The sequence below is a fragment of the Pseudopipra pipra genome, chromosome 19 (genome assembly GCF_036250125.1).
Source record: "Pseudopipra pipra isolate bDixPip1 chromosome 19, bDixPip1.hap1, whole genome shotgun sequence".
Lineage (NCBI taxonomy): Eukaryota > Metazoa > Chordata > Aves > Passeriformes > Pipridae > Pseudopipra > Pseudopipra pipra.
This window is the reverse complement of record NC_087567.1, coordinates 11837576-11863264: the sequence shown is the minus strand read 5'-3', so window position 1 is coordinate 11863264 and position 25689 is coordinate 11837576. Positions and strand designations below refer to the sequence as shown.

At 57.8% G+C, this 25689-nt stretch overlaps 1 protein-coding gene across 6 annotated transcripts in view; it reads left to right on the top strand.

The window, feature by feature from the left end:
- Window positions 1-25689, top strand: part of BAIAP2 (BAR/IMD domain containing adaptor protein 2) — a 41427-nt gene that overhangs the window by 11300 nt on the left and 4438 nt on the right. For 2 of the 6 annotated variants that reach the window (XM_064676206.1, XM_064676209.1), the window contains exons 4-13: window positions 7628-7689; window positions 7998-8069; window positions 8383-8520; window positions 18214-18366; window positions 19837-20064; window positions 20679-20880; window positions 21353-21554; window positions 21642-21710; window positions 21946-22108; window positions 23802-23836. In XM_064676206.1, the coding sequence (XP_064532276.1) occupies window positions 7628-7689; window positions 7998-8069; window positions 8383-8520; window positions 18214-18366; window positions 19837-20064; window positions 20679-20880; window positions 21353-21554; window positions 21642-21710; window positions 21946-22108; window positions 23802-23836 (1324 nt within the window). The other 4 variants (XM_064676212.1, XM_064676211.1, XM_064676208.1 and 1 more) reach the window with 4 other exon arrangements.

The following is a 25689-nucleotide window of genomic DNA, read 5'->3' as shown; positions in this document are numbered from 1 at the left end:
AGTCGTGGATTAAAGCTGCCTGGAGCAATCTGCTTCTGTTTAATAAATAAAACAAAGAGCCTTGTGTGCGACGCCGTGGCTGCGAGGGCCGAGCAGACCCTGCGAGGGGCTGCCCTGGGGCTGACACACACCCCAGCTCTGTCCTCCCCAGGGGGAAGTTTGGGTGGGAGCTTGGGGACCCCACACCCTGCCTGCCCCTCAGAGCAGCTCTGGGTTTGCTCACGCTTAAAACCTGGGTTTGGTGGCTTCTGGTGGCCCTGGTTCCTCCCCAGGGATGCCACTGTGATGTCCTTAGTGCCCTCCCACCGTCTCCGGGCGTGCATTTTGTGTGTGGCTCGAGTATTTTGGGGTTTAAAATGTTTCCAAATCACTGCTCCTTCCCCTCTTGGTGTGAACATGTCCGAGGGAGGCTCCTGGCAGCTCTGGCTGCCCCTCGGCCCCGTGCTCTGTTGAGCCTGCTGGTATTTACTGTGGCAGCTGCTCCGAGCAGGAGAAAATCGAGATAAAATTTCTGGCTGCAGCTCAGTGGAGCTGATAAAAGCTGGGACACAACCCTCTCCCAGCAGATGTGTAAACAGGGGCTGAGAAATGTTCTGGGTTGGGGCTGTGCTCGCCAAAGGTAGGGCTTTTCCTGGGAACACCTTTTACCTTATCACTCCCTGGGCCGGGAATGCCGACAGCGCCGGAAAGGGGCGCTGGGCTCTGGGGTCTTTCATAGGGTCACAGACTGGTTTGGGCTGGAAGGGACCTTAAAGATCATCCAGTCCCAACCCCTGCCATGGGCAGGGACACCTTCCACTAGCCCAGGTTACTCCAAGTCTCATCCAGCCTGGCCTTGGACACTTCCAGGGATGGGGAACTCATTTCAGAGCAGCGAAAGGGGATGCTCTTAATTGCTGCTTCCATTAATGTCGTGCCCCCCACCTCCCTCCCTGAGAGGGAATTTTCCTCCAAGAGTTATAGGGAAAACTGCTTCACGATGTCAGGCAGGATCCTGTTGGGACCACAGCTCATGTTTCCACCCTCCATTGAAAAAAATCTGAGATTTCTTTTTTTTTTCCTCCATAACCCTTTCTTTTCTGAACCTGGATGCTTTTCTGATGTCCTTCTTGGGACAGGAGGTGTCAAACCCTGCAGCAACGCAGCAGGTTCATCTCTGAAAACGCAGAGCCCTCCAGAGCACTGCTCCAGTCTCGGGTCCCAGCTCCCCGTGGGGCTGCTTAGCACTGTGCATTGTTTCTAAATTCTCCATCAGATTTTAGGAACTGTGTGTAGACAGGATAATCCCATGTGGGAATGGAAAAACTGGCAATAATAACACCCTTGAGCTGTAATCGGCTCTGGGGGCTGAGTTTTTGGGTGCAAGTGTCTGGTGGGGCCGTACCTGTCTGAACCCACTGCTGGGGTTTGGGGTGTGTAACTCAAGTGATGCTCTGAGCAGGTCCAGGGTGTAGCTGTCAGTTGTCCCTGAGCAGCAGAAGAGGCACTTTGCTCTGTGCAATTCCCTGAAGCCCAGTCCTTGGCATTTGGGGTTAGATTCGTGCCCACAGTTCCCCTGGGAAGGGGCTCCTTGGGCTGTTCCACACATCCTCAGTGGCTGCTGCGGGGGCTTTTGGGAAGCTGCAGAGCTGCTGTGAAGGGCACATGTGTGTGATCAGTGGAGGTTTGCTCCAGGCTGGATCCTGGAATGGTTTGTAGCCCCTTCTGATGAGCTCCAGTCTCATGCACGAGTCCTCAGGTGACTTTGGCCCTTTTCCAGCTCCTAAGGTCCCTTGGATGCAACTCAAATTGTCATTTCTTTTGACCTTCTTGAAAACTAGGCCATGACAAAGTCATGGAAGGGAGTTTTCTTCTCCTGGTGAGTGGAGCTGGAGACATTTCCACTGGGATGCTGGGGCTGAGCAGCACCTGCAGGAAACACCTTCGGGGCTGGAGGTGGATTTTGCTCAGCAATTGGATTTCCCCAAGGTCCCTTGAATGAGTGAAGCTGCTCTGGGTGACACAGGGCTGTGAAAGGGCAGCACATGCAATAATTAGTCAAACACTGTTGAGCTGAAATGAGCCCCTGGTAAATAAGGGCTTTTCATTTGCACAATAAAATCAGGACTGGTGGCACCTTTATGGCTTGGGCTGGAAGGGACCTTAAAACTCATCCAGTTCCACCCCCTGCCATGGGCAGGGACACATTCCACCAGACAAGGTTTCTCTAAGCCTCATCCAACCTGGCCTTGAACACTTCCAGGGACAGGGCATCCCAGAGTTCAGCCTCTCCAGCAGCTCTGGGGTCTGGCCCAGCTCTTGGAGGCTTTGTGCTGCACCAGATCCGCTGGGAACATTAATCTGTTAATTGGATTTGTGGTTGTTTTGGGTAGGTGCTTCCTGCAGCAGCAGAGATGCAGATATAGATCCTGAGGGTGTCAAAGGTCACGGTGGTGCTCTGTGTGGGATCAGGGACTGCTGGAGCTGGCAGTGGCCACGGTGCCTGGTGTCCACTGGGGGTGACAGCTCTGTGCTGGTGGAAGAAAGGATGCTCTGGACCTGCATTTCCACCTGTGATTCTGTTAAAAGACCTGAGAAACTGTTCCAGAAATCCAGGGCTCTGCCTCCAAGGTGTGTGGGGAGGGAAGGAAGCTGCAGGAATGGGCTTGCTAAGGGTGCAGAAAGGCAAGAAAGACCTCTCAAATCCTTCTGCTGCCTCAGGACAGGGCTCTTCCACTGCCTGAGTCACCTTTCCGCTGCCTTCCTCCCTCTGATGAGGAGCAGACGGCCAAGGCAGTAGCTTGTTCCCACCACCCTGTGTTTGGTACGTGGTGGTGGAGGGTTGTAAATGAGCATCTGTGATGGCCACGTGGCCTGGCTGGAGTTGCCAAGGTGTAGCAGCTGGGTAAGGTTTGGGTTTCACCTTCTGTGGTGACGGTGACACCTTCCAGGGCTGCCCAGCTGCTGTGTGCCCCTGCTCCGTGCCTGGGATGGGCTCCTGCAGGGATGCTCCGACCTTCTGGGGGGATGAGGGGCCCTGTGTGTGTCCATGGGCTGGTTCCTGCCATCCATCAGTGATGGGCTGAGCAGGTTTCAGAGGGGTTTGGGTTGGTGTGTGGCCAGCTCCAGGACCTGGAGGTGTTTGCTTCCCTGTGGGACTGCCAGTGTGCAGGATGGATTGGATTGTGTGGGCCAGGCTGGTGAATGTGAGGTGGTGTTCTCATGTGCTGATTAATCCAGTACCACCAGTATAGCAGCTGCCAGAGCAGTTGGGCATCAGGGACTCGCTGGTCTGTACATCTTGGTACAGATACAGGGTTGGTGCCCATCCAGGGGGCTGTGGGGGGCACAGAACACCCCAGGTCACCCCAGTCTCTAATCTGTGCCTGGTAACAGTGTCAATGGCAACTGCTCAGCCTGAGGGAGCCAGTTACTGGGACTGTGTTAGCGAGTCAGGATGCCTTGGGAAGCTTTTGCTTTTCCCTTCACCTTGTCTCTCAATAAACAAACAGCAAATGCCTGGAGCTGTGCCAGGCGGGGCTGGAGCAGGGGCTGGAGCAGCGCTGAGCGTTGTAACGCTGACAGTCACGGATGTATTATCAACACATCGCCCAGTCCTCTGGGGCTGGGAGAAGTGAAACCCTTCTGAAGAGGAAAGGGGTGAGTCAGCGTGGAGAAGCTGATTGTTTCCCCACACTCATCTCCTTCCCCCTCCCCGCACACGCACGGACCTTCCCCGGCTGTGCCGAGGGAACGCTGGTGCTGATGGAGCCAGAGCCTCTCCCCAGGGAGCTGTTGGGCTGGAAGTGCTGCTCCCCAGGCCCTGGGAGGTGGTCTGTGCTGTGTGCTGGGTCTGTGAGCCTGCATCACGACACACTGATAGGAGGGAAGTGATTCTCTTGGTTGCGGAAGTTTTCAGAAGAATCGTTTAGGTTGGAAAAGCCCCAATGTTAACCCAGCACTGCCAAGGCCACCACTAAAACATGTCCCCAAGTGTTGCACCTAAATGGTTCTGCCTTAAATCTGGCTGGATCAGATCTTCAGCACCGAGGTGCTGTGTGAGCAGAGTTATTGCTGGTCTGTGTTTATGGGATGTGCCTGAGCCCTGACCAGGAGAGCTGGTCGATGATGGTCCCCTGGCCACCATCTCCCACTGCCCTTGCAGGATAGGCTGGGCTGCTCCAGCCCGGCACAAGCATCAACATGTTCTGTCTTGGAGCAATTTGGCTCCCTCATTAGTGAATTGTTGGTATTTTTATTAGAAATGGCTTGTATCTTGCTTGAGAGGGGGGAAAAAACCATAATCTTTAGTCTCTGACAAGTCCAAAGCAAACCCCGGAGAGCTGGGATCCCACTGCTTCACCTTCTGGAGGGGCAGCTGGCTCCTGCCGTGCCAGTAGCAATGGGAGGGATGTGGAACAACCTGTTTGCCTGTTGTGGGCTGGGTGTGGAAGGGAAGGGCCCACAATAGCTCCTATAGTTCTTCTCCCAGAGCGATACTGTGAGTCAGCCATAAACAGCAGCTCCTCCTTCCCTGTGCTCTGAGCCTGTGGGGAGGTGTGTGAGCGGGTGAAACCCTCTGCGTTTTCACGGCTGGGTGTAGGTGAGATGCTTCACCCGGAGGTTCCTCAGCTGCAGGATGTGTGTTTTGGCAGCAAGGCGATGGTGCTTGAGCTTGGCACAACTCACGCTGTGACCTGAGCTCTTGTCCTGCTGCACAGTGGGAGTTCAGCTGTTTAACTTACAAATACCTGTGGCAGGTGATGCATAACGCCCATGGCGTGGGTGGCTGTGCTGGTGCCAGGGTGTGTGCCCTGTGCTCTGGTCCCAGCCCTGCCGCTGAGGTCTGGGAATGCTGTGGGGTGCTCTCCTCATTACCATGATGGTCCCCCCATCATTTCACGGTGTCACCCCCGACACAGTGCCACAGATCCTCTTCTGAGCCAGATTTTGAAATACTGAGGCTTTCCAGCTACTGTGGTATCTCTTAGTCACAGTTTCACTTCATCCCTGTTCTGATTTGTTTTTGGGGTGACATGTCTGTTAATGTCTCACACAGTCTGTAGGTTTTTGTGGTGGTGAAGCAGCTCACGGTGTGGAGGTATCGGGGTGTCAGAGGTGCCATGTGGGAATTCACACCACGCTGCTGCTATTTTTAGGGGATTTAGTTCAAATCCTGCTGCCCAGTGTGGGCTCCCAGCTATGGCAGAGGCCACGGGAAGCTCGGAGCTGGTTCCTTCAGAGCTGGCTGGGGAGAGGCTCCGGAGGAAGCTCGTGTGGCTCTGGGCAGGCATCCAGCCCTTCCTGCGCCGCGCCAGCCACAGCACAGGGCTCACCTCGAGCTGTGGGTGCTGGGCTGAGCGTGGGGGGCACAGGGGGGACGGCAGTGTCCCCTCCCAGGCTGGGACACAGGGATGGAGAGCTGCTGGGAAAGGCTCTGTGCCGCTGCTCACTTTGATGTGGGGCTGGAACGCCCCGATAAGAGCTGAGGGGGTGGTGGTGGAGGAGAAAGTCAACCCAAAAGATGTGTATCTGTGCTGAGAGAAGCACCACACGCCACCCTGGCTGCTGGGAACAGACAATTCCCTGGGTGAGGAACGTGGGGAGTGGGGCAGAGCCCTCTTGCCCCAGTGCAGGGGTACCCAGAGCTGGGTTTGGGGATGTGGATGTTATTTCTGAGTGCCCTGGACCCCGCTCTCGGGTGGCTTGGGGGATCAGCGTTGGTGGCCAGAGCCCTCAGCCAGCCCTGCTCTCGGGGTTTCCACTCTGGCCAAAGGGGAAGCAAGAGGGAGAGGGGGCGGTGCAAGCTTTGGGAATAATGAGCATTGATACTCTCCTGACAAAGCCACCTCAGCGTGACGTCAGTGCCTCCTTGCAGTGGGAATTCCTGCACTTCCCATCATTGAGCTGTCGCAGCCCGAGCAGGAGCGATTTCCTGACGGTCCCGTGGTGGTGACCCCTTGCCCAGAGCTCCCTGCTCGTGTGTGAGGCTCCTCACTGCAGACGTGTGTGGTGGCCGGGTGTGAGTGCTCCGCTTGGCTCGGCACCTGGAGAACCAGCTGGAAAAGTCACAGCCGGCTCAGTGGCCGTGGAGATCTTGGCACACAGTTTCCTCCTGGTGAAGGAGTGGAGCTGCAGCCCTGCCATCTGGTCACCTCTTGCTCTGTGGGGTGCTCTGGGCATCGCTGCTCTCTCAGGGGGCACAGGGGGAGGGTGACTCTGGCAGCAGCCGGTCCTGTCACTGCACTGACCCGCAGCGGAGGGGCCAGTGCCTGCCAAGGGATCGGATTTTAATGTTTGCAGAACAGTGTGAGACACAGTGTATGGTGCAAAGTACGAATTGCTCCAGCCAGGAGAGCAAAGAAATGTTGGGGCAGGTTGTTCCTGGTCGGCTGGGGGTGTTGACACTCGGCTGGAGCGGGGCCCGCGTGCCCAGGGATGTGGAGGGACGGGGAAGGGCTGGGCTGGGCTGGCATGCACCATCTGTGCTGGATGAGGGTCCCAGTCGTTCCCTTGCACGGTGAGGAGCTGGTTTGGCTCATCCCAGCCTCCCTGAGGTTTGTCCCTGGGCTCTGGGGCTGGTGTCCCCTTCCCATTGCATTTCCCATCCCTGGGGTTGGGTTCTGTTTTTTAAAACTCCGTGTATGTATTTATGGGCTGTATCTTTGGTGCTTTGAGTTGTCACAGGTGCTGCTCTGCTCTTCTGGGATGGAATGTGGGATGCTGCTCCCCTTTGGAGAGCTCCAGTGGGTGTCAGGGATCCCCCAGCCCTGCTTGGGACCTGCCAGGGCCAAGTCCTGAGGCAGGAGCAGCTCAGAGACATAGCTCATGGCTTTCCATTTTCAGACAGCTCCATGGAGGTTGGGAGCCTTGTGGGAAGCTGCAACCCACTGTGCTGGAAGGCAAAGCTTCCAAACTCAGCCCTGAATGGAGCTGACAGAGCTGGGCTCTCCCCAAGGCTCTCTCTGATCCGGAGACAGGATTGGGGCTTTCAGTCGAGCGGTAGCACTGGCTCTGCTCCTGGAAGATCCTCTGTGTGTGTGTCTGGCTCCAGCCACTCTGGGGCTTCTGCTGAGGCAGGACACTGCCCTTCCTCCAGGAACAACACTGGGTGTGGGGCTGGAATCCTGCATTGGAAAAGAAAAATGAAAGGAAGTGACAGAGCAGAGCTGGGACTGCTTGGCCACAGTGGGGATGCCCTGGGCAGCAGCTGCAGCCCTGGCTCTGCCCTCGCTGCCCACACCTGGCTCAGCCCCTGAGGCCGAACAAATCAGTGGTTTTGAGGCAAATACCAGTCCAGGGCTTAGCCCCATGGCCTGTGACCTGCACTGGGTGCCAGGGCCATGTCTGCCCGCTGTGGGTGCCCTGTGCTTGACCTGGGGGAGAAGGGCTGCCCCGGGTGCTGGGATCCCACTGCTGCTTGTCCTTGTTTCCCTTCCTGCTACACAAGGTTTGCCTGTTTGCCCAAGTGTCTCAGATGAGCATTGTCTCCCTGCAGCTCAGTAGAGATGGGCACAGGGGCATTCCAGAAGCACCCCTGGGTCTGGATGCAGATCCCTCCTTGCTAGCAGAGCGCTGCCTGCCCCAACCTAAGGTGTCCCCCTGAGCTTGGTGCCTCAAACGCCCTCCCTTCCTCTTGTCTTTGCAGGGGACGTGCTCTTCCAGATGGCAGAAGTCCACAGGCAGATCCAGAACCAGCTGGAGGAGATGGTGAGTGCCCAGCCCGGCGTGCCGGGGTCTCTGCCTGGCCAGGGGCTCTGCTGGTGCGAAGTGCCTTGTCTGAGTGACAGCAGCCCCTCTGACATGGATTTGTTGAGCTCCAAAGGGCTTTCTCTGCTTGGGCATCTGTTTCTGCCCTGCTGGGCCCCCTCTGAGTGTCCCTGTCCCTCGCTGCCATCAGCCTGTGCTCTGTCTGTACAGCCCTGCTCACCTGCCATCCCCGGTGCCACCTGGTGCCCACAGGGCCCCACATTTTGCCAGCCCTCCCCAAGAACCATGTGTTTTCTTTCTCCCTGCAGCTCAAGTCCTTCCACAACGAGCTCCTGACGCAGCTGGAGCAGAAGGTGGAGCTGGACTCCCGGTACCTGAGTGTGAGTTACGGGCGCGTGTCCAGCAGCACAACCCTTGGCTCGGGTGTCCCCACATCCCCCCCGTCACCCACTCCCAGCTCAGGGATGTTGTCCCCTGCCACAACTCCTGCCCCTGTTTACAGAAGGGTCCCCAGTGTCACACATTTCACCGGGCACAGAACAGTGCTGTCCCCAGTGTCAGGCTGTTGCAGCCCCTGTTTGCTCTCCATGCCATGGGGATCCCACTTTTCCGGAGGGGTGTCTCTGCTTATTTCTATCACCCTTTGGCAGCAGGAGCTGTGGCTGAGGCTGAGCTTTCTCTTGTCATGTCCAGGCTGCACTAAAAAAATACCAGACGGAGCAGAGGAGCAAGGGGGACTCACTTGACAAGTGCCAGGCAGAGCTGAAGAAACTTCGGAAGAAGAGCCAAGGCAGCAAGAACCCCCAGAAGTACTCGGACAAGGAGCTGCAGGTAGGGCCCTGGGCAGGGGGACACGAGAATCTCAGATGGGGGGACACAGGCATTGTCCCTGGGCTGGCAGCAGGTGCTTGGTGCTGCAGGGTGGAGGTGGCCAAGGTCTTGCGAGCGCTTAGATAAGGACTTGCTGCTCTCTTTAGAGGAAGGGCCCAGCAGAATTCGGGGTTCTGGTGGGGTGTGGGAGGTGTGGATAGGGAGGGGGTGGCAGCCAGCAGTGGAACAGGCTGTTCTCATGGCCACGGTGCAGAGTGGGGGCTGCGAGCTCCCCTCGGCAGATGTGCCGGGCGTGTGCCAAGGCCTAACCCAGCCCGCTGCTCCGGGTGCTTCTCACCTTTTTGCTTCATGAGTGACACCCGAAAGACCATTGATTTCTGTTGTGCCCGAGCCATCCATCGTCCTCTGGGTGTTTTCCTGCCGGGTGCCCCTTCCCCCCGCGGCGGGGGCGGCCGTGCTGAGTCACCGCGGTGTGACGGCGCGTGGGCTGCGTGGGCTGCGTGGGCTGCGTGGGCTCCGTGGGCTCCGCGCCCACCGCGCGCTCCTCGGGGGCCCGGGGTCCCTCACGGCATCTCGGGGGGCTGTGCTGTGGGGTGAGGTGTTGGGGTTCCCTGCAGAGGGGGAGTGGGGTTCGGGGTCTCGCTGAGGAGCATCCAAGGCACATCGTGGCAGTGCCAGGACGGGTCTCTGGTGGGTTCACAGCAGGAGTTCGTGTCTCCTGCACTCTGCAGCCTTCAGTTTGAGCTTTGCCCGGAGCATGGCTGGTCCTGGCAAACTTTAAGGGATAATTGATGTACCTCCGTGCCCTGGCTGACAGCCGGGTGCTGCTGGGAGCTGAGGCCGTAAGTGATGGCAGCACGAGTAGTGCTTGGAAAGGGGAAGATGAAGCCAGAATCCAGGAATTACCCAGTCCTGTCTCGAGGCGTGGGAGTGTGTGTTGTGCTGGGACCAGAGTCTGTTTCTTCAGGTGCCACGGGCAGTGACACGTCAGTGATCCCTGTTTGCTGAAGGGGATCTGAACGTCAGTGGCACTTTGCTCGTGGGGGTGAATTTAATGTCATTTAGTGGCATTTAGCCACCAGCAGAGAGTTATGGGGAGGGCTGTGCTGGGAAAGTGACGTTCCTAATTGCACTGAAATTTGGGAAACGGTGGTGTGAATCAGAACAAGCACTGGAGGAGGAAAACGTACCCACCATCGTCACTTGGGGTGTGGGTCCTGTGTGCAACCACAGAACTGGAAGGTGCTGAGGCAGCACAGTGGGCTGGAGTGGGGCTGGAAGGTGCTGGAGTGGGGCTGGAAGGTGCTGGAGTGGGGCTGGAAGGTGCTGGAGTGGGGCTGGAAGGTGCTGGAGTGGGGCTGGAAGGTGCTGGAGTGGGGCTGGAAGGTGCTGAGGTGGCACAGCCAGCTGGAAGGTGCTGGAGTGGGACTGGAAGGTGCTGGCACAGCATAGGTCTGTGTCCAGCCCGCTGAGGGGGGGTCTGGTGTGTTCTCCAGAGCTGAGCAGCTCAAACCACTTCTGAGCGTGGTGACTCCACAAGCCCTGGCTCCGAAATTCCTGCTGAGCGAGAAAAGCCCTGTCAGGCACCGAGCTCAGCGTGGGGGACACAGGGATCAAACCTCTGTTACCCTCCACTTGCTGGTGGGGCCAACAGAGCCAAAGCGCTGCCAGAGCCAGCCCTCTCCTGCCAAACCCACAGGGATCCCCATCCCACAGCCGGAGGAGGAGGAGGAGGGAATCCATCACGGGCTGGTCTGTGTGCAGCTGGAGAGGAGGGGTGGGCTGAGCCTCCCGCTGTGATGTGGCAGGGATGGGATAGTCCTGTTAGCACAGCTCTTTGGGCAGCGAAACAGGATCAGGCACTCATTCCCTTTAATCTTCCAGCAGTAAGTATTTAGGAAGCGCTTATCTCTGAAAAAGCCTTATGATGGCTTTTGAGCTTAGAGAGCTATGAGACCCTTCCAACTCAGAATGTTCTGTGATTTTTGTGACTGCCCAGCTGTGCACGGCGGGGGTTTGCTTTGCTTTAGATCAAAATACAAAGTTAAAATTGCTGGATTCAGACAAGAGGGCAGTCCCCCTCTGCTCTCCACTGCCTGCAGAGCTGGTGTTTCCTTAACAGAAAAAGAGAGTGTTTTGGGCCACCCTTGATGCTGCTCTTACCTTTGCCTGGGCATCAGAGAGCAGAGGGATTGCAGCAAGGGGGGTCCAGTGGGCACTGGCCCGAGGAGGGAGCCTTGTGTGGGGCTTTGTGGAGTTGGAACTGGGCTCTGAGTGGATCAGGAGCATCTGCAAAACTTTGTTGGGCTTTGCTCCACAAGTCCTTCTCAGGCTGGTTAAAGCAGAGCCCCAGGCAGCTCCCCCTCTGCGTGGTGCTCAGTCTGTTGGGCTGGCCTGAAGCCACCCCTGTGGCCACTTGCCAAAACCCTGGTGTCGTCCTCAAAGCTGCTGGAGGCACCTTGTGACGCTTTTGGGATGCTGATGGCTGCACCACAGACGGATCAGCCACAGCTGGATGGAGCTCTCCTGGTGGGCTGGGGCTGGTTACTTGTCTCCTCGTGGGAGAAGCTGCTGTTGATGGAAACGTCCTGGTAGCTGCATCAGTCACCTCCTTCAGTACAGCAATAACATCTTGCTCTTCTGAGGGCTCATGCACATAAGCTGCTCCAGCAGCCGGGAGTCTGATGCTCTGTCATCGTCTTTCTTCATATTTAATGCTCCAGGAAGCAGAATTTCTCCTTTCTGCCTCTTCACCACTTGTTGAGTGACCACATCCTGTCATCGCCTGGCAGCGAGACGGGTGGGTGAGACACGTGTGGGGGAGCACCAGTGGCAGTGCTGTCCTGCAGGGAGCTCCAGGGCCTGGTTTATGTAACATCCCTCAAGGTGAGAGGAGATTTGGGGCCATCCAGGCTCTGCTTTGCTGAGTGGCAGAGGACACCCCTTGTCTGGGCTGGGACACCAGTGTGGCTCTGGTTCCACATTCTGCTGGATCAATCACAGAGCCAAGTGAAACAGCCCAAATGTCTCCCCTCTTACTCTTTAATTCAGATTTTCCCCCTTTATAAAGAAATAAGTGCTGAAGTTCAGCAGGGACTGCACATAATGAATTATCTCATGGCTGGTGAGCAGTAGCTTTGGAGCAGGGGGGTTGAGGAGGTGTGATGCTCAGGGACACTTGCAAGAGGCTTTTCCTGAGCTGCCCCAACCCCTCGTTGCATGGGCAGAGCTGATCCAGGCTTGCCTGCAGGTCCCACACCATCCAGCCCCTCCCTTGCGCTGATTTTTGGAGTTTCATAGATGAGGACGAGTGTTGCAGCATTAAATGGTTGAGGAGTTAAAACACCTCGTGGTTTGCAGTGCAGACAGCTCACGTAGCTCTAAAGCAGCTCCAAGTGCCATTAGGCTGCAGGAGTGATTTTCCAGCTCCACAGCCTGTCTGCCGTGGTGGGGAGCGATGCTGTGGTTGTGGGTTGCTGCTGCTGAGTGTTGTGTTAAGCCAGGCTTTTGTTCCTCGTGAATCAGTGCCGAGCTGCTGCTCCACACGAGGGCTGAGGGCTGAGGCAGCGCCTGCCTCGCATGGCTCATCTTCCTCCAGGAGTGACTGAGATGGGGCTTTGACCTGTGCTGGAAACCGGGAGAACAAACCAATTCCATTCACTTCACGTGTCTGATGAAGAAGAATGAAAACAATATTAAGATTAAACAGTCACCGAGGAAGCTCAAGTGCTGTAATTTCATTAAAGGCTGGTTTGTGATCAAGCCATGAAATCAAGGTCATGATGGGTTTGGGCCCTGGATTGAATCAGCAGCTCAGCAATGAAGTTATGTTGGTCCAAATTATTTATCAAATCTTATTAGTGCTGTGAGCAATTGGATTTCTGCACTGTCCTGAGACAAAGTGGCTGTAATTCAGCCTAAACAGCAAAGCTGAGGCCGGGTGTTTGTGGTGAAAAGCTGTACCTGACCTGGGTGACAGGGGGTGACCCTGGGTGGGCTGTGGGGACTGAGCTCAGCCTCTGCCCGGATCTCTCTTTTGCCCACACCTGTCCTTGCTCCTGTGGGAATATTTTAAGCATTAAATACTACTGTGCCAAATAACTGGGGGGTTTTATAAACTTCTGTCATTGAAACCTCATTTGGATATTCCCATCAGGAGAAGTAATTTTAGGTGTAGGTCAGGAAGCTCTAACTGACACAAAGTTTGCACAAACCAGGTTATGAGGTTTATGTGAAAGTCAAATGGAGAAGGACTCTGAAAGCTCTGCGGCTCCAGGTGATTCTCTGCAGGTTGGATTAGGATTTAGGCTGAGGGAGGATGTGCCCAAACCCAGCAAGAGAAGAGAAGGCTCTGAGGAAACCTCAGAGCCCCTTCAGTGCCTAAAGGTCTCCAAGAGAGCTGGAGAGGGACTTGGGACAAGGGCCTGGAGTGACAGGACAAGGGGGAATGGCTTCCCACTGCCAGAGGGCAGGGTTAGATGGGATACTGGGGAGAAATTCTTCCCTGTGAGGTTGGTGAGAGGCCCTGGCACAGGTTGCCCAGAGAAGCTGTGGCTGCCCCCTCCCTGGAAGTGTTCCCTGGAAGTGCCTGTGCAGCTCAGGGCTGTGTCTGATGAGCATTTTGGTTCCAAACCTTGTGCCCGGAGCCGCTGCTCGGGGGTGTCCCTGTGTCGAGGGAAGGTTTTAAGCAGCTGCTGGTGAAGCCCCCGCAGAGCTGGCTGGAGCCAGCGCTTCCCTGCTGCTCTGCTCTCTGAATTTTATGTAATGTCACATGTGTGCGTGGCTGGTGCCGAGCAGGAGCAGGGAAGGGATGTGGCTGGTGCCCAGTGAGCAGATGTGTGAGACAGGGACCGTAACGAGGGGAGACAGGGAGTGTAACGAGGGGAGACAGCCCTTCTCGGGGGAGGGAGGCTGGCTGGTGTCCTTGGAGCACAGGGACTCTTGGGGTTGGCTCCCCAGGATCCGCTCTGCATTCCACATCACCTTGGATAACCATCAGCAGCAGTGTCCGGGCGCAGGCTGTGGCTGGAGCTGGAGCAGGAGCAGGGAGGCAGCCGGGCAGCACGTCAGGGGCAGTGTGTGGAGATGTGCCTGGGCAGGGCAAGGGGAGGTTGTCCTCTCCCTGGCAAAGGTGCAGGGCTCCAGGGTGCCCATGTGGTTCTGGGGGGTCTGCCAGCTTCCATGCAAGGAGCAATTTCTGGGAATGAGGGAAAGCTGTCGGGGCTGAGCATCCCTGGCTGCTGGTTCTCCTCACCTTGGCTCTGTGCCATGGGAGGGTTTCGGCTCGTTTGCCTTCAGACTGTTCCCCAGCTTAGATGCTCTTGCCCTGCTAATCAGCCTAACTTCTTTTTTATTTTATCCCATTACTTTCTAGCTATTCTCCCTCGTGGTTCCTTAAATAAATCCTCCCTTCTCTCCGTGTTTACTCCTTCCAGGTATTTCAGCCTGCTGCATTGATCCAGCACAACTGAGAGTCCTCTTGCTTCCCTGACCTTTTCTTTGTCTTTTTCCACTGCTCTGTGCCATTGGTCCTGAGCAATCCCTCCTCAGGGTCACCAGCTGGAGCTGGTGCAGTGGCACAGTCCCTTCCCTGCTCTGCATCCCTCTCGGTGCAGGACAGAAGCACGTCCACCATGTGTTCCCCTTGGATTTCAGGCCTCAAAACTCAGCACTGTGGTGTCCTGGCAGCCCAAACTGTGGTGTCCTGGTGACCCCAAGGCAGCTTCTTCCTGCTTGTTCCTGGGTCCAGTCCTTCTCTCAGCCTGATCAGTGCCAGATGCACCCGATCACCAAGAAGGGTCTGTAGTGATGATTGCTGTGGTGGGGCTCAGTGTTGCCCTTGGCTCACATTCCCAACCAGTTTGCAGGTTCCTGGCTGGGACGGAACAGTTTGAACTGATTTCCCAGGGAGGATGTGGTTGTCAGAGGCTCGGCAGGAGCGCGGTGACGATGGTGCTGCTCTACCTGCCCTGACAGCAGCATGTGCTTGAAAGGAGCTCGGGTCTTGACACTTCCCAGCTGCTCTTTGATCTTCACACCCCTGGATGTGTCGCTGTGGCGTTGGGAAGGTGTCAGCAGCACGCCAGGGCTGTGTGTGCCCTGCCTTTCTGTGCCGGGGCTGACAGCGGCCGCTCGAGCTGGGGCTTGGCAGCAGCTTGTTCCCTTCCCACCTTCTCACGTTCCTAATTCTCTGTCTGACCGTGGGGGTGACCTGGTTGGGCTGCAGGGTGGAGGTTGCCCAGCGTGGCCAAGCATCGCTCGTGTGCCCGGGCACTGGGGGGGTCCCTGGCTGAGCCCCCACAGCTGTGGGTCCACCCCAGCACCAGGCAGGGGCCCTGGCTCTGCCAGACCTGTGTTGTGGCAGCTCCTTGTGCCAGAGCCTCTGCCCGGCCCCGCCACGTGCTGACATTGCTAATTAGGTCAGCGGCTCCCGTGAATTGGAAGTGGATGCGGGAGGCAGGGGGGGGACGGGGGAGTTATTTGAGGCCTCTCCAACCTAGAAACCCAGAAAAGATTTTCTGGGGCTGTTGGGTGGCTCCAGTGTTTGCTCTGGCCTTGGGCACAGCCATGACCACTGCTGTGGCTGGTTCTCTGCCTGCTCAGGTCATAAATTGGGAGTTTTTCCTCCTTTAAGCTGGGAATTCTATTTAGACAATGCCTAAAATGTGAGTTTGAAGCTGACAACCTAAATCAAGGTCTCAATTTGCAATGCAGCACTCGAGTGGTTGGGGGGTTCTTGGAGAGGCTGCTGCAGAGCCTGAGTGCACCAAGGCTGGGGTGAAGCACCTTCCCCCAGCCCTTACAGGGGGTATCATGTCATGCCAAGCTGAGAAAGGTGTTTGGCTCCCAAGGACTGTACTCCTGAGGTTTTTACACTGTGCTTTGTGTGTTACTTTTTCCCTGTGCATCTGTGTGTTACTTTTTCCCTGTGCATCTGGCACATCTAGTAGGGTTTTTATTTAAATTTGCCTTTCTAGGCATTATCTGAAAGCTCACTGTCATTTCGAGCAAACCCAAACTGAAAAGCACCTCGTGAACAAGGAGCGTCGCTCGCCATTTTGTGATGGAATAACGTGTAAAAATCAAGGCTCTGGGTAAATCAATGGCACACGGAGCATATTTACATAAAGTATATAAAGCTCTGAGTACTAAGTTTAGAGCGTGGGCTCTGTGCTCGCGAAGCGGCGTGTTCCGACTGGCTGAGCCGTTGAGACAAGCCTTTCCTCAGCTGAGGAATCAGCAGGATCCTTGCAAAACCAGCCTGCAAGCAGGGGTGTAAATAAGGCTTGTACCTGCATATTTAAATCGTGGTTAGAACTGAAGCTCTCACGTTGCTGAGATAAGGGTTTCTCCCTGTGCTGTGGTGTGTTTGGGCTGGAGCTGTGCCCGCCCGCCGTGCTGGGGCATGGCAGTGGCTGACCTGGGGATGGTGATCCTACAGGGAACCGTGGCGGGATGGTCCTTGTGCTGCTGAACCAAATTAGCTGGAGCTGGACTCATTTCAGTCCTCACCTTCTCGTTCTCAGTGGCCCAGTTAGTAAATTAGGCAGGATGAGTTTTGGGGGTCGGGGTCTGCGTGTGCTCCTGCGCTCCTGCTATTTCAGGTGCTGTCAGGGTTGTGCTGTGCTGCCTTCCAGAAATGGGGCTCTGCAGGAGTGGGAGCATCGTCCTGGTGCTTCCCCTGGGACAGAAACTTTCTGGGGAGTTGTGTGTGGGGATAGCAATGCTCGATGCATCCCAGGTGTAGCAGAGCTGCCATAGAGGAGCTGGGGCACCAGACCATGTGGGAGCCGGGGGCTCTCCGGGCTGGCACTGAGGGCATCCATCCCCCTGGCTCCCATCACCACTGCCGTGCTGACGCCTCTGGGCTCTGTCCCTGTGCTGTTCCCAGCTAATAATACCCGGGAGGAGGCGGCGTGCTGCTGTCCCAAGCCCACAGCAGGAGCGATGCCTTCCCCGAGCACATCCTCCCACGGCCGCCTGCTCCCGCCCCCGGCGTGTCCGGGGCTGCTGCCGCCTCCTCCCCGTGCCCTGCCGGCCCCGGCGCCGCTGTGCCGGCACAGCCCGGCTGCCACCAGCCTTCCATTCCTTTGCTTGGGGCTGACGCCAAAACCTCCACCACTTCCACTTCTGCGCCCGGTGGCATCAGCTCAGTTCTCTTCACTTATTTCTGCTCCTGACTGCGGGCATTTGCACTGGATTTTCTAATTTTGGGGGGTGAAAACCTCTCCTTGAAAAACAGGGTTGTTGGTTGCAAACTGGGTTTTTAACCCATTTCCCCTACCTCTGTTGGTGCTTGTGGGGAGACCTAAAACCTGCTTGGTCTGCCACGAGCCGTGCACAGGGTTTGCTGTTGGGGGGATGCTCAGAGCAGGGTGGGAACAGGACCAGGTCCAGCCCCGAAATAATACCCCTTTGAAGTCTGGGATGTCACTGAATCTCGTTGCTTTTGTTGGTTTGCTCCATTTTATGTCTGCTAATAAATATTGTAGCATGCTAAAAATAACTGATAACCATGAAGAAAGCAGCAAAGCTGCTTTAGGCCCTGAATTTCCAGTTTGATTCCCGTCTTGGAGAAGTTCAGGCTACCTGAAGTAGGTCCAGCCCTGCCTGGGCTGGGGGTGGTTGTGGCTTTCCAGCTTGGTGCTGCTATCCCAGGGAAGAGCCGGTGACAAGGAGGTGTCACGGGGCAGGACAGTGATGGATGGGTGACAGATGCTGCTCTCCTGGTGCCACATCACAGGTGGGAGCTCTCTGCAGTGGAGCTGGGGGCATCCAAAGGGATGGAGGGAGGAGAAAGTGGGCAGGTTGGGGAGCTGGAGGCACCTCGTGTGCTCCGTGCTCAGGGGTGCTGGTGGTGCTCTGCAGTCCCTGGAGTCCCCTGTGTTCCCCCAGCCCCGTGTGCCAGCGCTGGCACAGCTTGGTGTGGCATAGCCGTGCTGGCACCCAGCACACAGGGAGAGCAGGAGCCAGTGGAGGAGCCTCTGGCTGCCACACTTGTGGGATCTCTGCCTGGCACTGGCAGGGCCACAGCGTCTGCCAGCCCTGGGGTGCAGCCCCTGGGAACAGCCACCCCCACAGTCCTCACCATGGGGTCCTGTGCCAGCGTGTGGCACTGCCCTGGCACTGTCCTTGCGTCCCAGTGGCTGACTGGCAAACACAGGTTGAAGACACTGGTGGTAGTTTTAGCATCGCTGCTGGGTGTGTGTGTTGGAGGGGCCCACGTGCCATCCCGCTGCAGCCCCCCCTTCCCGGCGGCACAGCCCTGCCCACCCGGCCATGGACACCGGCAGGGATTGGGTGCAGGCAGCGGCAGCAGGGGAGGTGCCGGGGGCGTTCAGCCCGGACCGGAGCCGCGGCGGTTTGTGCGCTGGCAGGGACGAGCCGGGGGCTGCGGGGGCCGCTGCCAGGGCCGGGCCATCGGGGCAGCCCCCCGGCCCCCACAGGCGCCTCCGAGCCCGGGTGGTGAGCGGGCGGCCGCGGGTACAGCTCGTCCCGGCAGCCCACGAGCTGAGTCAGCGCCTCTGCGTGGGGGGCTCCGATGAGTAAGGGCGGGTTGGAGGGGCTGTGCAGGCACATGTGTGCTGGGGGGGCTCCCTGCCTGCTGCCCCCACCACTGGCCCCTCTCCGAGGATGCTGCAGCACCCCCTGCCCCACGCTCAGTGCTGACGGCAGCTCCTCTCCCTGTTCTAGTACATCGAAGCCATCAGCAACAAGCAAGGGGAGCTGGAAAACTACGTCTCTGATGGCTACAAGACAGCTCTGACGGAAGAGAGGAGACGGTTCTGCTTCCTGGTGGAGAAGCAGTGCGCGGTGGCCAAGAGTGCCATCACCTACCACGCCAAGGTGAGTCGCACCCGCCGGAGCCGGTCCCGGCTGCCCCGTCACCGGGGGGATGCTCCCGTCTCAAGCTACTGCCTGTGGAACAGCCTGATATTCCAAAAGGCAAAACTGGTGGGGCTCCTGCAGCTCAAGGGACAGAGGGGGATGCCCCAGCAGGAACAGGTGCTCCTAATCCCTCTTGCCTGTGGCAGCCCCACATCCCTCTTGCCCGTGTTGATATGACATCCCATATTGGCCCGGAGCAGAATCCATCCGGATGAGGGCTGGGAACGCCGGTGCTGCTCCTGCAGCCTCGTGCTCCCGTTCTGGTTGTTCCCCAGCACCACCCTCCGTGGCTCACAGCAGCCATCTGTCACTGCCACGCTTGGCTCCGGGAGCAGGAGAGGGAGTTGGGATTAGTCAGCGCTGTCCTCGCGCTGCGCCGCGGGATGGATCCACGTCTGGCATGGCGAGCGCAGTGCAGGAGGGAAAAAACATCCCCCCAGGGCTGGGGGTCAGCAGGCACGAGCCAAAAACTTGTTGCTGCAGCAGCACGTGGAGGGTGATTTTGCAGGAGGGACTTTGCAGGTGGCTTGTCCAGAGTGTGGTGGGTGTCCAGCTAAAAACTCCATCCCACTGTTGCCTGCAGCTCCTGGAGGGTCCCAGGGCTGGAGCTGCTGGGACATACTGGGAAAATGTGCTGGGACTTTGAAATTAGCTTAGTGGGGTTTTGATACATGGGGACCAAGTTGTCTCCAGGTGAAGTCAGGCAGAAGTGTAGGGTCACCCTCTGCTGTAGTGGGGGAGTGACCTCAGGGGGTTTTGGACATCTTCCCCCTCAGAGTCACACGATGGGATGCTCGCACATCCTGGGAGAATAAGGACAAGTCTAGCTCCATCTTTTTTCCCCCTTTGGCTTGGAGCGTGGCAGCAGGTGGCTGCTGGTCCTGCCACGGGCAGGGAGCAGCGGAGTCTGGATGCAGTGAGGGGAGCTGGAGGCTGTCAGGGCTGAGCACCCAAAAGATGCTGCTCATCCCTTGGGATGTGGGGCCAGCACGGAGCATGGGCTGTGCCCTGCCAAGCCTTTGGGTAGGCTTTATTCCTCTGTTCCACACAGAGCCCAGTGCCCTGCCCAACTCCCTGCAGCCTGCAAATGCTGCACACAGGATGCCTCAGAATAAGTCAGGGAGATGGATTACCTTTTCCTTCCCTCCTTCCCATTTTTCATGACACTGCCCTGACTCAGCTGCCATCAGAGCCTGGAAGCAGGACATCCCTGTGTGTTATCTTGCCTGGAAGCAGGACATCCCTGTGTGTTATCTTGCCTGGAAGCAGGACATCCCTGTGTGTTACCATGCCCATGCCACGCACAGAGCTGTTGATCAATCCCGGATCAGCTCAGCCCTGGATCCATGTGGAGCTGCCCAGGGAGCAGGACAGAGCTGGGGCATTTTTCCATACCCTGTGCCCTCACACCTTGTTTTCCTCTTGCAGGGGAAGGAGATGCTGACACAGAAGCTGCCGCTGTGGCAGCAGTCCTGCTCGGATCCCAACAAGATCCCGGACCGCGCCATACAGCTGATGCAGCAGATGGCTGCCAGCAGCAATGGCACCATTATGCCCAGCCCTCTGTCCACATCCAAGTCCAACCTCATCATCTCTGACCCCATCCCTGGTGCCAAACCTCTCCCTGTCCCCCCGGAGCTGGCACCTTTTGTAGGAGTAAGTATCTCCGTGGTGGAAGCTGTGCTGCCCTTCTGAGCAAAGCCGGAGGGACGAGCCCGGGCCGGTGTCACCGCTGTCCTCGGCAAGTGGCCTTTGGATGGGCTGTCACTGATCCACAGGGACGGGCAGTTCCATGCATGTGCCATCCTGGGATGTGGGAAGGAGCCTGGCATGGGAACAGGCAGCCTGTCCCATCCCATCCCGCCGGGGTTACTGAACTGTGGAGGGACAGGGGCTCCTGGGGATGGTTTGGAGAACCCACGAGCTGGACTTGTCTGGTCGGGCTGGTCCCCGTTAGGCTGGTCCCAGAGCTGTGGAACTGAACCCAGGTACCCCAGTAACTGGGAGAAAGCCCCTGAAGTGACCCCTTTGGAAGAGGGTCTCCCCCGTGATGTGGGGTTATGAGCCGAACAGCAGAGCTCAGGAGGTGCAAGGCAGCTCAGATAAAGTAAAATACCACAGAGGTGACCCCACTGCTCCCCTCAGAGCAGTGTGTTCTGGCTGGGGAACTAAACCAAACAGGCTGAAGCTCTGATCTGCCCCCTCCCCTGAGCTGTACTGGGATGCCTAACGAGGACATTCCCCTGTTCCCCTCCCCTCCTCTCTCGTAGCGCATGTCAGCACAGGAGGCCATGCCGGTGATGAACGGAGTCTCAGGCCCAGACAGCGACGGGTACAACCACTGGTCTGAGATGAAGCCAGCACAGCCCAAATCTTTATCTCCTCCCCAGCCTCAGAAGCAGCTGAGTGACTCTTACTCCAACACACTCCCAGTTCGCAAAAACGTGCCACCGAAAAACAGCTACGCCTCAGGTGAGGCCCCGTCCTCCCCTCGGGGGGCTGCTGGGGGGCCTGGGTCTGCCTGTGCCAGCTGATGCTCAAGGAGAGGTCGGCAGGGACCACCGGCAACCACAGTGGGGACGGTTATTGGGGATGCTGGTGGTGACGGGGCAGTGGCCAACAGCACCCCCTTGGTGTCAAGGGCTGCCCGTCCCTCTTGACCTGGGGCTTAGGAAGTGATGGAGCTGGGCTCTGCCGTGGGGATTAACAGGGTTTCCAGGAGGAAAATCTTGTGGAATCTGGCGCAGGGAGGCTTCTCCCTTTGCTGCAGCTGGTGGGTGATGCCAAGAGTCTGAACCTGTTTGTTCAGGGGGAAGGTGTGAGTCACACTGAAGGCTTTGTTGGCACCTGGGACAAACTAAGGAAGGGTAGGGGCCTGTCCTGTGCCTGGGTATGGCCAGGGGGTCAAGGACTTGGGGCACTCACTGGTCTCTGTCCCCTGCAGCTGAAAACAAGACACTGCCACGCTCCAGCTCCATGGCTGCCGGGCTCGAGAGGAACGGCAGGACGAGGGTTCAGGCCATTTTCTCTCACGCTGCCGGGGACAACAGCACCCTCCTGAGCTTCAAGGAGGGCGACCTCATCACGCTGCTGGTCCCAGAGGCCCGGGACGGCTGGCACTACGGAGAGAGCGAGAAAACCAAAATGTGAGTGTGGGGGCTGTCCTTGAAAGCAGCCTCATCTGGATACTCCATGGCTAAACCTTTGGATTCACCCCTGCCTTTGCTTTTCAGGAGGGGCTGGTTTCCTTTCTCCTACACACGGGTCCTCGACAACGATGGCAGCGAGCGGGTCCACACCAGGTAGGAGCATTGTGCCAGGGGCTCCCTGTGCCACTTCCAGGATGGCCTTGTGGACTTGGGATGAGGGTTAGGAATTACTTAAGAATTCTTGTTAGAAATAACTCCCAGCACAGGCAGGTGGTCACTGGCCTGGGTTGACTTTTGCTGTGGGGTCCTGCCATGGGTGGGCGAGTGGCCTGGGGGTCTCTGCACAGCGTGGGCTAGTGCTGATGCCTCTGCTCTGGATCCCCCTCAGCCTGCAGCAAGGGAAGAGCAGCAGCACCGGCAACCTCCTGGACAAGGACGACATCGCCATCCCGCCCCCCGACTACGGCATGGCCTCCCAGGCCTTCCCGGCGCAGGGCGGCAGCACCTTCAAGCAGCGGCCGTACAGCGTGGCCGTGCCCGCCTTCTCCCAGGTGAGCCCGCGCCGCCGGGGCTGCTCCCACGCCAGGGGACGTTTTAGGAATGGGGGATGCTGGAGCAAATCTCTGGGCACGGTCCCTGGCCGTGGTGGCTGGGGGTCTGCGGCTTCCCTGTTCCGCCTGGGCGGGATGTGCGGGAGTGTGTTCCCGGTCCTGGCGTGGTCGGATGCGTGGGGGTGCCGGAGGGCGGCTCTCCAACCTCTGTTCGTTGTTTTAGGACTACCTAATGCCCTATGGGTGTGCAATTAAAGACTATTCCAGTGGCCTCTGCCAAGCACCCTCCGCTCACTACAAGCCTTACACTAGGTCGACAGCTGTAAGTCCAACGCACGCAATGTTTCCCTTGGGATTTACGGCAGTTTGGCTGGTTTTTGCCTGGTGACCCACGTGCTTTGCCTGAGGCCCCGCTCCTACCTCCCCCCCTCTCCTGGGGAGAAGGGACGAGGGCTGCAGGGAGGCAGCAGGAGAGGAGAGCTGTGGATGAGGGGGAACGGGCAAGGCACAGGGGGCAATGGCACAAAACAGCCCCGTAAACCCCCAAAGGACAACACTTGCTGACTCCATGGGAGTCTCCCACCAGAAACAGGCTGCTCACAGGCAGCTGGAAGCGTTTTCTCTGGCACATGCCAATTCAAGCCGGTGACAGTCCCACGGTGGGGCTGGGGCAGACCCCAGCCAGGGCTCTGGAAGGTGTCTAAAGAGAGCTCAGGGCTTCTCAGATAACAAGCTGGGGAGGATGCACGTGTAGATGGGATCAGCCTAACCCAGGAGCCACTGGTGTAGTGGAGCTGTCCCACCAAATGAGCATATGGGATGAGCCACATTGGCATCACATGCCAGCAGGTGGGGAGAGCATGAGGAGGGGGAGAGGTGGCCACTCAGCACCCAACCCTTCAGCAGGGTGCTCTAGCTGGGATCTGCTCCTCTCTGCAGGGAGTGGAGTGGAAGGACAGCCCCACTTCTTGCTGTTTGCTGGGTTTTCCCAGCAAGATTTGCTGCTGGAAGTGGGTTTTGTTACTGGGAGCATTCCTGGGACAGTGGGAAGGTGGGTCTCTGATCCCTGGTGTGTGGCCAGTTCAGAGGTCAGTGACTCTTTCCTGCAGTGGTCCTGTGTTTGTAATGGGGAGCAGAGCTGCTCCATGACCATATCTCACAGCAGGCCCTCACTCAGGAGGGATGTCCTTAAGGGATGTTCTCCAAGCTCAGTCCCCATCTGCCCCTCAGTCCCTTCCCACTGCAAAGCCCGTCCAGCACCGGCTGAAGGAGAAAATGGTCCAAAACCCTGTGGGTTTCTGGTGGGAGTTAATGCAGACAAACCCTCTTTCCACAGAACATTTCACTGGTCTCTCAAACTTGTTCAGTCCTCTTCCAAGTGTTTGGCATCTCGGAAGCAGATCGAGCTCAGTTTCATGGAAGGGCTGGGCAGGGCAGAGCAGGGCTCTCCCAGCTGTCTTTTTCCTGTGTCTGGTCAGATAAATTCTGCAGAGAGTGGTGCAACTTCACTCCCTGCTGTCTGAATTTCACTCCAGCCATCTCCATCTCTCCCTTTCCTCTCCAAATGCATCGGCTCTCGGTCCTGCCATCCCTGGGTCCTGATGCACTTTGGTCTGTTCGTGACCCTCTGGTGGCACCTGAACAGGCACAGCCCACATCCCCCCTCACTGTGCTTCCTCCCTCCTCTCTGCAGGGTCTCGATGACTACGGGACGAGGTCCGTCAGCAGGTAAGATGTCACCTTCCTGTCACATTCCCTGTGAACTGTTGGTGTTGGCTGTGGGTGAAGCCGTGGTGCTGTGTACCCATGGGGGTCCCTGCACGGGCTCCCCGGGGCACTGGCAGTGGCTGGGATGGGGCCAGCGGTGGGGGACACAGTGCAGGTGTCATCTGTGAGCGCGGAGGGACCCGGGGAGGGCAGGTCCCAGGGCCAGCCCTGGTGTCCCCAGCCTTGTGCTCCTCCAGAGAGTCCCGTCTCCCCGACCTGCTCCGGGCTTGCCCCTGGGTAGCGAGGCCATGGGGAGCGCACGCTCTCAGGGTCTTTCCCTGGCACCTTCCCCGTCCCCTCTGCCTTGGTGCTGCCCCGTCTCGCTCTGGGGGTTGAGCCCACAGCCCTGGCTGGGGAGGAGCTCTCCGTGGCGGGTCCTGTGTGGGAGCTGGGCTCCCGGCACGGTGCAGCCTCGCGGCGCTCCCGGCCACTCTGGCATCTCTGTGCTTTGTTCCGCAGCGGCAGTGGCAGTTTGGTATCAACGGTGTGAGGACACCCGGGCTCGCGGCGGCCCCTTGCTGCTTGGAAGAGCTTTCTGCTTCTTTCCCCCCCCTTTTTTTTTTCCTTCCCTTTCGTTTCTCTTTCTCTACTTCTTTTGGATTCGAAACTCTTGTGATCTTCAAGGAAACCATGGTGCTTCTCACCCCTCCCTGGTGTTCACAGTGCCCTTGTTTCTGAAGCCTTTTTGGAGCAGAAACTGCCTGTGCTCGCAGCCCGAGCGCAGCTGACACTTAGTGGGACCCGTGTTTGTCCTCCCGTGTGATGTTAGCGATGCACTGTCCCCCCGGGGCCGCGCCGGCCGCCCCGCACGAGCCTGGACCAAACTCCCAGACTGGAACACATATGCATGGCCTCTGGTGTCCGTACTGTTACTGAGCATCCGGGATGCCCGCGCCCGGGATGCCGTTCCCGGAGGGGGGGCAGCGTCCCTGCGCCTCCCCCTCAGCCTGATCCGCTTCCATCCCACCACGGTGGCTTTGGGAGAAGCGGATGGCACAGACCCCCCGCCCCGGGGAAAGGGCTGCTTCTGGGCTGGGGTCCTGCTGGCCGTGGGAACCCCCCCCAGAAGGGTTACTCCTGGTTGTTTTATAAATATATATATATATTTTTTGTAGCAAGGTATTGTTACCTCACGTTAGGGCTGGGGGTCCGGGGACACACTCGCATCCCTAAACCGGGCTTGGGCGAGGCAGCCCCCACGCTGTGCCCCACGGTGGGCTCGGCAGTGCCCAGGGGGGCTCCCACCTGGCACTGGGGTCCTACTCCTGCACTCGCCCGTAGCCCTCCCAGTGCCCGTGGCCATCTCCACTGCAAAGCTGTTCACGCTTTTTTCTGATGTGATTTTTAAGACCTCTGACATTGCCTGTTTACTGGGACATTGCTGGCAATAGACTCCCCCCGGACCAGTTTTTGGGTTATCTCCTCGCCTACAGGCACGTTGTTCTGAGCCCTTCCTGCATCGATGTCCGAATTTTGCTAAAGATTTTTAACCCAGGATATTTCACGCTGAATGACAGAGAGTAGGGGAGGGGGAAAAAAACCACAAACCCAGCCTAGCAAAGCCTGTGTGGAGATTGTAAAGTGGTGAAAAACCTTTTTTTAAAAGCCAGAGAGAATTGTGCCCTGTACTGAGTTATTGTTCGAATAAAAGTTTTATTTATTGCATTGAGCTGGGCCTCGGTGTCTTTTTCGGCTGCCGTGCCTGTGTGCTACCCTCACAGCCTGCATCTCCCGCCGCACATTCCCACGCCATGTTTTTGTTCCTTGCTCCATCCCTCGGCGCGGGGCGGCCGTGGGGGGCTCCGGCTGCTGCC